Genomic DNA, 12,157 nt, shown 5'->3' with positions numbered 1-12,157 from the left:
TTTGTGCAGCGCCTAGCACAACGTATAGCACCCAGTCCTGGCGTTCCTAACTGCCACAGCAATGCAAAGAATAGATAGAATCACAGAAATCAGGGTTGGAAAGGACCTCAGGAGGTCATCTAGTCCAACCTGCTGCTCAAAGCAGGACCAATCCCCAGACAGATTTTTGCCCCAGATCCCTAAATGGCCCCCTCAAGGATTGAACTCATCATCCTAGGTTTAGCAAGCCAATGCTAAACCACTGAGCTATTAATAAGGATTGATCCTAAGGGTTCTTATTCTCTCCCTCTTAAACAAGTGCTAAATAATATTCGGGCTCCGTTCGTGGAGCGTGTGGAGCCGTTGTATCTGCTCTGTTCTGCCGGAGTCCAGGTGCCCGGCAACGCTCAATTCAATAATTGCAATGAGCGTTCTGGTCTGAACTCTGTTCTGAGCTAAGTGAATTACAGCAGTAATTGCTCAATGGCTTTTCAACCTCTTCTGACTGCTTTGCAGCAACTCACTGAGGCTGCAGGTGCCAGCTGGATGGAGGCCATGGGGCATCCCACTCGAGGAAGCTGAGAGGGGTAGGACATAATTTGGAGGGGCTGAACCCCCCACAATTCCACTAGGAGTCCATGGGAGTGCTCAGCACTGCGAAAATGCCTGTTTTCCCCCCTTGTGACTCTGCAACACACTCCAATGGTTCTTGGTTTTGTCCCCCAGGCAAGATTTTTTGGCGGGAATTTGTTCTCTCTCTTCTCTAACCGCGGCCTGCTGCCCACTGGGCTCAGCCAAATACCCTCTTCAAAGCCCAACGAGGCCAGGCTGATACTTACAGGATGTGTTCTCATCTGCAGGGCTGCCCAGGGAGTCCATTCCCGTCTCTTCTGGGAGGGGTCTGCAAACCAGCCAGAGCAGAGGGTCCAGAAGGCAAAGAGTGCACCATTAGCAGGAGATGCCACTATTAAAGTCCGTTCATCCCAGCTCCCTGGGCTTCATAACGACTATCTTTAAGTATATTAGGCCCATCGTATTTATCAAATTCAAGGGACAAGATCATTTAAAAATCCATCAGGAAGAAGTCCCCCACCCTAATACCAAATAGGACAGGACCAGTTATCCTCAAGTCAATGCCTCCTCCCACCCAACTCCCTAGCAAAAGAGATCAATTCCCAATGGAGGCAAAGGAGTAGAGGGGAAAATGGGTCAGAGGTGCAAAATCTCTGGAGTGAGCCACAAAATGGACAAGACGAGACCAGCCAAAGCAGATAGGATCTGGCATGTATCCAGAATAAGTAGGCAGTGAAGGACCTCAGGGAAGAGAGTCTCTCAATGCAAAGAGCTCTGGATTGAGAAAGACCTAGTCCGAGACTGGTTCAATGTGAATCTAGGGATGGAGGACAATAGATCTACCATGACCAACTCTAACTGCTGGGCAGGGGTGTAGGGTCAGAAGAGGCCTTCAGCTCAGAATATGAGGCTCTTTAGAATAATACGCTATTGCTCCGTTGGGTTTGCATCCCTGACCTTATACGCATGGGCAGACGGTGCCACCCACGATGGAGTGAGAGATTGATAGCATTGTTAACGGACTGGAGAGCATTTCAACCAGACGCAATAGTTGAGTTGGGTCCATCCCATCTGGAATAGCCTGGGCACAACCTAATCAACTGCCATTTATTTTTATAGCATTTTGCATCCCAAGGTGGAACTATCTATATGAACACACATACTTACACAGACACACACACACGCATCACATCCCCACTGAAATGCAGCCACTTCTGGGGTGCGAGGCAGCAGCCAGACACACTGCCGCCACTCAGCAAGGAGAGTGGACATTTTAGCCCAGGGCAACAGAGCAAACTCTCTTTTACCCCCCAAAAGTGCCAAAAGATGTCCTCGCTCTCCCTTATTAAACTGCATGAAACCCACGGTCGTGTCCTGTGAAGGATGAAGGCTTGTGTCAACAGGGATTTGAGTTTGTGGCACTAGGGAATCTATAGATTTCAAGTGTATCAGAGTTTCAGAGTAGCAGCCGTGTTAGTCTGTATCCGCAAAAAGAACAGGAGTCCTTGTGGCACCTTAGAGACTAACAAATTAATTTCAGCATAAGCTTTCATGGGCTACAGCCCACTTCGTCGGACGCATAGAATGGAACACACAGACAGGATGGAATGGAACGGATAGAATGGAACACACAGACAGGATGGAATGGAACGGATAGAATGGAACACACAGACAGGATGGAATGGCACGGATAGAATGGAACACACAGACAGGATGGAATGGCACGCATAGAATGGAACACACAGACAGGATGGAATGGCACGCATAGAATGGAACACACAGACAGAAGATATGTATACATACAGAGAACATGAAAAGGTGGGAGTAGCCAGACCAACTGTAAGAGGCCAATCAATTGAGATGAGCTATCAGCAGCAGGAGAAAAAAAACCTTTGAAGTTTGATGTTTCAGCTACTAAATTACTGCCCCCAGCAGTGTGTGAATTAATCCTGAGATGCACATGAGGAACATACCTAGTAGGAAACCCTCATCCATCATCTCCAGTGTCCGTCCGTGTCACATCTATTAATGGAGGAGGCGCCTTCAGGAACTAAGGTCTGAGGAACGCTTAGCTTCTGCAGAAGGAGACTCTGACCTATTTGATGGCTGCTGTGTTAACCCTCCGCCGAAAGCGCCCCTTTGCCAACCTTAAAGATGGGATGTTGACGGGCAGGTGAGTCTAGCAGAGCTGCTGAACCTGGACGACCTGTTCACTCCCCTGCTTGGTGGATTCTGGTAGGGAGGTATTGTTTAGCCATTCTCACTATGGCAAGGTGCCTTACACCCTTGTTTCCTTGCCCACCCAAATGAGGCTCCTCCCTGAATCGAATAATAATAATAAAGTATTCACACAGGAGACCCAGTCATGGGCCAGGTCCCCATTGTGCTCGGCAAACACAGAACAAAAAGATGGTCCATGCCCCAAGGAGCCTCCAATCGAAGTATAAGACAAGACACAGCAGATGGAGACAGTCCCATGGAGGAGCACAAGGAAACGGTGAGACCAGCATGATAGGTTGTGGTCTTAGCACAGCAGCTGCCGGGCTGTTGTCAAGTTTTACGCATTGCAATGTGCATTGAAATGTTCTCCTGGGTTTTCATGTCAAGTTTCTGGCTTGGATTTAACCCTTCCCCGGCTGTGTCTGCAGCCCAGACAGCACGGCCTTGTGTGGGTCCCTTGACAGCCGGAAGGGGAAACCGACTAAAGACAACGCCACGCAGAAGCCTTGGAGCTCAGCCACTCGACGGGCTGCACTCGCCGCTCAGAGCAGGTGGATTTGTCTGCTGCATTCACTCACCCTGGCCTTCCCTGGAGGAGCCCACAACCGTCCTGTGTCCTCCAAGAAGGGAGCCTTGGAGGGTAAAGTAAACAGACTCTGGGCACATCAGCACCCACCCTGGGCCGGTTACCTGGGGCCTGACTTCATACTTCTGTCCAAGGAAGGTGGGGGGGAAATTTGGCTCGTGGCATAGGCGGCACTTTGCAATTTTTCTACCCACAACTCTGCGAGCTGCACCCCGGCCCTAATCTGCAACATACCCTGGCGACTGCCTTTTACTCGTTCTCTTCAAGGCACAGGGGTGGTGGGTGGAGCCACCTTCAGGGAGGCTAGCCCTGGCTCTGCCCCTTCTGCCTGCCCTCCCCCCCACAGCCAGAGCCCCATGCCCCGTACGCCCCCCGTGCCCGGAGGAGCCCTGAGCCCCACCCCACCTGCCCAGAAGAATACTGGGCCAGCTGCAGCCGCGCCGTGTCACCCCTCCCCAGCCCCCAAGCCGCCCGGGGAAAAGGGTCTGGAAGAAGCTTTGGCTAGGCCCCACGCAGGTTCCGGGGCAGCTCAGGAGGCGGGATTTGCTACTCAATCCAGAGAGATTACTGAGGAACCCAGGAAGCTGAATAGCACATATCACCTCCTCAGCCGCCCCGGAACCTGCCTGGGGCATAATAAATCAAAAACGTCTCTCCAAAACCTCACCACCGGGGGTCTGGTGGCAGCGCCAGGGGGGGCACAGCCTCCCCTGGCCTATTCTACCCGCCGCCCTTGTCAAGGCACCTTGCAGATATTAACTAACGAACCCTTCCAGTATTATTGTGACCTTTATATGGGCGGGGAAACCGATGCCAAGAGGTGAGGTGATTGGGGCAAAGGGAGTCCGTGGCCTTAAAATTCAGGAGAACTCGGCACCTTCATGCTAGGCTCTGGCTCAAGCCTCTCCCATTTCTATCCTGGCCCTCCCTTGTGCAGAAACCGACGATTCCCCACAAAAGAAGCTGCCGTGGTTTTGTAATACACACAACCAGGACCCAGGCACACTGTATCATGTCCCTACACAAGAATTTCCAGCCATGTCTCGGGGAGCAAAAGGCCAGGGCGCTCCCTCACTGAGCAATACTGCAGCACCGGGTCACCGCTCCAGAGGCAGCTTCTGACTTTCGGCCAGGCCGTAAACCTCCCTTTTCTGCAGGACGGTCGTTGCTAGCAGGAGGTTCAGCCACGCCAACGTAACAGAAAGCTTTGCTTTCAGATGCAAGGGCCAGGGCCAGATTCTGCACTCAGTCACATGGGTGCAAGTCCTGCGTCGTTTCAAGGAAGCCCGGGGATCTACCCGGGTGTCAATGAGATCAGAATCGGGCCCACACTTTGCATATGTTAAGCAACACGCCTCGCCACGTCCACTTGTAGTCTGCCCAGCTGAGCTACGTAGGCCCTCGCCGGCGCGTGAATGAGGTATGTTATTCTGACATTCTGCACGCTGTGCAAAACGCCAGGCTGCGTTCCTTCTGCCTGGTGCCTCGTAACCCGAACTAGAACTTGCGTTCCACTATCCAGGGCTTGCTAGGGGCTGCGGTGTGAAGATTTGTGAGTTCAGGGACGGAGCCCCACAGAACAGGCCAGTCTCAGAGCAACCCCGTGCTTGTTTTACCTGGTACATTCAAGCAAGGGGGATAGACTGCCCATGCCCTACAAAACTAGAGAGACTGCCCTTTGCACTGACATGCCGCCACAACCATCAAATTAAACTGTATAACTATTCAGCTGAAGGGATGATCCCCTTGGAGCCAGGTTGTTGTATATTAATGAGTGCACGAGTTCTGATTAAAGGCACATTGGCCCTGCCTCTAAGATCCAGCCCAGTGCCCAGCAGACAGCAGTACCCTAAACCGGCAAGAAATAAGAATATTCCTAGATCAGTGCAAAAGATCTACCGGATGGACGGACACACACAGACATGTGCATGGATGGACACACACACACACACACACACACACACTCTGTCTAACACACACATACACACTGTCTGTCACACACACACACTGTCTGTCTGTCTCACACACACATACACTGTCTGTCTCACACACACACACACACACACACACACACACACACACACTCTGTCTAACACACACTTACACACTGTCTGTCACACACACACACTGTCTGTCTGTCACACACACACACACACACACACACTATCTGTCTGTCTCACACACACACACTATCTGTCTGTCTCACACACACATACACTGTCTGTCTCACACACACACACACACACACACACTGTCTGTCTCACACACACACACTGTCTGTCTGTCACACACACACACACACACACACATACACACACTGTCTGGCTGTTTGTCTGTTTGTCTCTCTTTCCCTGGTTGGTTCTGTGACTGTGGTCTGACCCTCTGATGCCTGACACAGTCGGGTGATGCACTGTCAAAAAAACAAGCCATCTGGCTTGGGTGTATCAAAATACTCGCTGCCGTGCGGCTCGGGGGTTTATGACGCTGACGCGGGATTTCAGATCTGTTTCATTTAGCAATAGAATCCGTCGAAAAGTCAGAGGGACGGGGTCTTCCTTACCTTTCCAAAGGATGCTTAGACTGCTGTCTCCCACTTCCTAGAATAAGTCTGCCCTTGGATTTTCCTTCCCACACAGCTAGCTTAAGAATCTTTCCCTTTTCCAGAGTTTCCTGAATAAAGAAGCTTTTCTAAGGGTCATGGGCCACCATTTTGCGCCGTACTGATCATCTGATGGCCAGTTTCACCCTATAAGGCACCTGCTCTCAGGCGGCGAACAGCCTGTGCCTCTGCTGTGATTAGATGGATGCTAGAGACCCAGTGAGCATGCTCCTGCATCCGCCCTCTCGCATCGCTACAGCATCACTGCAGGACCGGAGTCACACAAACAGCTGAGACATACTGGAGCCAGGAGATCAAACCTCCAGGGAGCTCTAGGGACGAGGGGGAGGAGTCTCTTCTTGCTGGTGCCACTTAGCTCATTCTCAGCCTGGGTGACACCCCTTTGCTACCAGGGAACAGGAAATTCACCCCAAGGACCGGCTGGCTATGGGGAACGTTCACATTCTGCCCTTTGCCAGGTCACCCAGCGGGGATCTTTGTAGGGGCAGCCTGCAACTTCGGAGCCAGAGGGGCTGATGGCAGTTAAGCAAATACAGTCGCTCAGCACGTCATCCAGCCGAGAGATACGGGCTCTAAGGCAAGCCGGAAGGGACCGTCTTTGTGATTTGAGTGTGAAAATACCTTTAAATAAATTCTCCAACGCCAGCTAAATTCTGCAGGGGCTCATGTGTCATGTGACAGGCTTGGTTAGGTTTTATTTACATTAAAGGTTAACCTCTTTCCCTATTTAATCCCTATGCAGTAGGCGGGAGTGTGGTCTAGCGGCTAGGCCAGGGGGCCTGGTATTCAAGACACCTGGGCTCGGTTCACAATGCCGCCACTGATTTGCTGCGTGGCCTTGGGTACGTCACCTCAGCTCTTTGTGCTTCCGTGTCCTAGTCTGCAAAATGGGAATAAAGGCTATCGACCCTCCTTGAGATCGAGGGGGGGAAACCCACGAGAAGAGCTACGTTATTATGATAAGATCGTGAATTTGCTGCAACTGAAGAAAATGGGGCTTTGCGGCTCCTGCATAGGCATAGCAGTGTGACCTAGTGGCTAGTGCACTGGACTGGGACTCAGGAGACGCGGGCCTGTTGGCCACTGTGTTTGTACAGCACCAAGCACAATGGGGGTGTGTGTGTCTGAGCTCAGTTGGGATCCAGTTCCTATAGATGCTTCTATCATAGAAATAACAAGAACATTTGGGAGAGTCACGACTGCTGTCCAGTCTTGCGGCAGATCTCCGCCTCAGGGCTGGCTTGCTTTCTCATGAGCTCTTTGCCATTTTGGGGCCCCTGTCCCTCCCTGAAATAAGTGAGGGCTGTTCCCATCTTCTAGCAACACAAAGACCTGGCTGAGTCTCATTCTTGTGCATGGGGAGGCCGCTGAGTGAACAAAACCGAGCGGGGTACCATGGCTGCAGACAGAGGTGCTTGGATGAGCCCTGCAGCTGGGACTTGCATGAACAGAGCCAAGCGAATCATCCAACAACAAGGAGAACAGGAGACCTCTGACTACAGTGGTTGGCCTTGCCAGGGTACCGCACTTAACAGGCCGAATTACACAGCAGGCCCACTGTCCTATGAACACAGGGTGGCTTTAGCCCCAGCGGTAGCAATTCCGCTGCAGCTGGGAAGAGAGGATCGCTACTTGGAAGGTGTCCTCACAGCATTCAGGCAGCACCGCTCCACCCCATTCATCAGTGCCAGCTGCACGCTGTGTCCCAAGGGATACGCACGGGTGTAGCCAGGTGCTGGGGACAGGCTGAAGACTGGAGCTGGGAGAGATGGGTTCTGTGCTAGGGGCAAAAATTCAGATCGGGTGCGAGCGGGTGCAACTCCGTCTTTCTCTACATGGCTGGCTGACAGCCCAGTGGGAGCAGTCAGGACCTGATTCTGCAACTCAGAATGGGCGTCGTGTAGCAGTTATTCACCCAAGTAGTCCCATTGACTTCAATCGCCTCACTGGGGCTACTCGCTTGAGTAAGTACTTGCAGAATTGCTACTCCCTGCATCTTAGACGAGAGAAGGAGGCATGTCCAGTTTGCTAACTATCACCTGACCACCAGGCCCCTCACCCTGGTATCTGAGTGCCCAAGGAGGTGTGAGTGTGATGCAAGATTATTGCCCCGCAAACATTTAAAAAAGGGCTGTGAGCCATCCTTGCAAATTCCCTGCTCTCAGTGACCGCTTCCCTGAGCACCTGCTTGTCAGACCCAGGTATCCTATTGCTCTCTAGTACCATTTCCCCTGGCCTTTAGCTGCAGCTTTACCAGAACAGACCTGGGGAAGTCCTCATCTTGCCACTCCTCCTTCACCTCCACATTCTCCATCCGCAGCGTGGCTTCGGTGGTGCCCATCGCGCTCGGGGGGAGATTCCGGCCGCACTGGGTTTCACCTGCCAAGGGGTTCGGTCTGGAACAGGAGACACAATGGCATGGGCAACGAGCTGAATGCCGAACGTAAAGCTACAGCCTTCAGGATCTGCCACCCTCTGGAAACTCAGGAGCGTGGGATTTTTGATTCTGGCCTGTTCCAACATCAGAAGCCATTTGGAAAATTTAGCTCCAGATGTGGGTCGGGGGTGGGGGGAGTCTTCAGATCTGACATGACTCTCTAGACTTTCTACATAAACCACAGTGGCTTTATAACAGCATGAGCCACTGAGCTCCTGGGCGTGGTGGTTTGGGGCTATCAACCCCCCTGGATAAAAACAAGTCAGCTGGTCCTGGAACACAGGCTCTGTATAAAATGCGACCGGCGTATCGCTCACCCTTTGAGAGGCTAGTTCTGAGCAGAGCCATCGCAGTGATCCGCAGGGACCCAGCACGCTCCGTTCTGTGGAGTGCAGGCTCACCTTTCGGATTTTATTCTGCCGTACGACTAATATTGACGTTAACCAACACGCTCGCCAATGGAAATTCAATACAGGTTTCAAGGATAACAGTACAAGATCACTTTCAGGTTATGTGGCACTGACACCTGTTTTTCTGTCTCCTGTGGATGTGAATCTCGTCTGTCGCACAGAGAAATTTCGGGGCGATGTGCTGTATTGCTAAGCCCCCGCCCCACACTGAGAGAGGAAGAGAGGGGTCTATGAGGAAGGCCTTCTGTGAGGGAGACCCTGGCTCTCCTTCACTCAGGAGAGACACGTGTTAGCCTTGTGACATTCATCACTTGTCCGGGGTCCCATTTTTATAAAAACATATGTCAAACCATATAGGGACATGTCTGCGTGTGGGCCTTGGCTCTGCGCCCGCTTCCATGTGGTTTATACTGACGTAACTCCATTCACGTCAGGGCAGTCACTCCTGATCCATGCTAGTGCAAGGGAAGGCAGAATCGGGACCAACAGGGCCTAGTTCTTATTTACATTCCGGCCTCTGGCAGTGCTAAGGTGTCTCAGAGCGACTGTGACTGTAGCTGACTCTCGCTTTGTGACCTCTTTACGCTGCCGGTCAAGGAGAATCATGCCCATCATATCTAGGGCCTGCCCCTATATTCCTTGCACACCTAAAGCTCGAAATGAAGTCAGTAGGAATTTAGAGCGTACAAGGATTCAGGATCAGGACGGCATGTTGTCAGATCCTTTAGCAAGGCCCCATATACTCCTCTGTTGACCGGATTCCCTTCCCATTGATCTCAACAGCAGCTGAATTTAAAGGGAGCAGGATCCGGCCCACTGTCAGAGCTGAATAACCGGCATGACACACCTGCACATAAGCGCGGCCAGCATGAAAGGCACATGAATGTTCAGGCTGAATCCAATGTGCGTGAGCTGTCTGGGTATTTAGGGGTCGGCCACATAGTAACATATTAATACAACGGGCCAGATCCCAGTCTCGGTTACATCAGCGTCAAGCCACTAAAGCCAATGTCGCTCCTCCGGCCCACTCGATGCTGTTTGTGAGAGCCAGTGCGGTTCTGAGGCCCTTTCTAAAGAGGGCCTCCATGATGATGGAGAAGCAGGAGACGCAGTTCTGTCTGCATGCTGCTTTAAGGTGGTAAAACTCTATGGATCACCAAGGAAATCCGGTGTTCGGATTTACTGGGGACATTCTCAGAGGTAGGAGCCAGCCCCGGAGGAGACTGGCAGAGAGCTGTGTGGCGAAGGGTTACTGCGTTCTCCCCACCCTCCCTCTGTCTGTGCGGCGCTTCCTGCATTACATATTTGTCTTTATCCTGGTGCATTGCCGGCTGCGCTGCCCGGGAAAGGAGCATATTGGTGCTGAGGGATGATTTCCTAGCATGTAGGAACCAGCCATGCCCCAGCGCCGCTGCAGATCCGAGAGCTCTAATCCCCCTTCCCCAATCCCTTCAAAGCACGACGGAGGAAAAAACACCCCAAGAGCCGGACCCAGTGTCTCCATCCTCAACGGAAGCACAGACGGCGTCTTGTACTTACCCTCTGAGGGTCTCTTCTTGCTACTGAAGAACAAAGAAGCTCTCTCCTGTATTCCAGCTGGGCATTCCTCCTTCTGTAGCAGGGGGCTCCTTAGGACGTCCAGGATTGGAATAAAAATACCGCTGGGCCAGGCTGCGGAACAAGGAGCTGCATCAATGCTGGCCTTCAGTGCAGGAGCTGGCCTTTTGCTTTGGAAATGGATGGCCGTTATTTGTATTCTCTTAACACGGGCCGGGCCCACCGCTGCTTGCTTTGCCTCAGAGGTATTGGATTATTTGCAGCTCACAACTGGCTAAGCCCCAGCTCCCTTAAGACAGCTAATTGCAGTGCTTTTGTGTGCGGGGAAGGGAGGGAGGGGTGTGGGTGGGTGGAGAGCGAGCAGCATAAAGCACCCCCTTTTCAGCGCCGCGTTGCCTCTGATTGGATCGGGGAGAGCAAATGTCTCCACAGCCTCTCCCTTGGCATCCTGAACATCCTCAGCCCCTGGCAGGATCCGGCCCAGGAAGAGAGGGGCGGGGGAAGAGCTGTTTAATATAGAGCATCATTGGCTAAGGAAAGGCAAAGGCGGAGCGGTCCAAGGCAGGTTCTCTGTCTCCAGTCTCTCTTCCCCCCAGCATCTCTCTGCACCTGGAACAGAGGGGCTCTCCCTGCTGCTGGGAGCTGGAGTGGGGGTGGCTAGGAGGGCCACTGGGGAAGTGCAGCCCCCCAGAGGGTTTGGAGGGAGCTGAAAAAAATCGGCTCTGAGGAAGGGGGAGGATGGAAGGCAGGTCTGTGCAGATGCAGCCCAGAGCAGATGGCAAGTGGAAATGGCACCAGCTGAAGATTTAGGCTGGGGGGAGTTTACAAAGGGGTGGATCTAGGGTAGGGTGACCAGATGTCCCGATTTTATAGGGACAGTCCTGATTTTGGGGTCTTTTTCTTATATAGGCTCCTATTACCCCCTACCCCCAGTCCCTATTTTTCATACTTGCTGTCTGGTCACCCTAATCTAGGGTGTCTAAACCCCACTGTCAATGGGAAGCAGGTGCCCGATTCCCTTAGGCGCCTATGAAAATCCCTGCTTCTGTTTCAGCCAGGTTTTTGGAAACTTTCCTCGGGCTTCCAGGAAAATGCTGTTTTGAACGCCAGGTGTTACTGCTGAGATGCAGGCGTCCGCTGATGAATTCTTATTATTATTGATGATTTGTATCACCGTAGGGCACGGACCAGGGCCCCTTGCGCGAGGGGCTGCAAAGGCACAGGACAAAAAGATGGTCCCTGCCCCACAGCTAACGGATTGGCTCCCAGCTACCGGCATCCAGCACATCAAGTAAAGCGTTATAGTCTTTGAGATCATCCATTCTGCCCCTCTTTCCTTACTGAAATCCTTAATGTTGTGTAGCTCAGGGCTGGGCAAACTTTTTGGCCCGAGGGCCACATTGGGGTTGCAAAACTATGGAGGGCCGGGTAAGGAAGGCTGTGCCTCCCCAAACAGCCTGGTCCCCGCCCCCTATCTGACCCCTCCCACTTCCCGCCTCCTGACTGCCCCTCTCAGAACCCATGACCCATCCAACCCCCCCCGCCCCTTGTCCCCTTACCGCCGCTCTGCTCGGCAGGAGCACGCAACCCCGCCGCCCAGAGCGCTGCCCGCGCAGCGGCGTGGCTGCGGGGAGGGGAGGGGAACAGGGGGACAGCGGGGGAGGGGCTGGGGGCTAGCCTCCCTGGCCAGGAGCTCAAGGGCTAGGCAGGATGGTCCTGCAGGCCAGATGTGGCCTGCAGGCTGTAGTTTGCCCACCTCTGCTCTAGCTAGATGA

At 52.9% G+C, this 12,157-nt stretch overlaps 1 protein-coding gene across 2 annotated transcripts in view; it reads right to left on the bottom strand.

Annotated features, from left to right (window-relative positions):
- ATCAY (ATCAY kinesin light chain interacting caytaxin) overlaps nt 1-10,701 on the bottom strand; it is a 31,977-nt gene extending 21,276 nt beyond the window's left edge. For both annotated transcript variants that reach the window (XM_054013965.1, XM_054013966.1), the window contains exons 1-3: nt 10,365-10,701; nt 8,243-8,374; nt 819-880 (exon numbers count right to left, since the gene is read on the bottom strand). In XM_054013965.1, the coding sequence (XP_053869940.1) occupies nt 819-880; nt 8,243-8,319 (139 nt within the window). In that variant the 5' untranslated portion in view covers nt 8,320-8,374; nt 10,365-10,701. The remainder of the gene's footprint in view (nt 1-818; nt 881-8,242; nt 8,375-10,364) is intronic.
- Nucleotides 10,702-12,157: the final 1,456 nt, after the last annotated feature.

The sequence above is a fragment of the Malaclemys terrapin genome, chromosome 24, assembly GCF_027887155.1.
Source record: "Malaclemys terrapin pileata isolate rMalTer1 chromosome 24, rMalTer1.hap1, whole genome shotgun sequence".
Taxonomy (NCBI): Eukaryota; Metazoa; Chordata; order Testudines; family Emydidae; genus Malaclemys; species Malaclemys terrapin.
The sequence above is the reverse complement of the archived record's forward strand: the minus strand, read 5'-3'. Positions and strand labels throughout refer to the sequence as shown.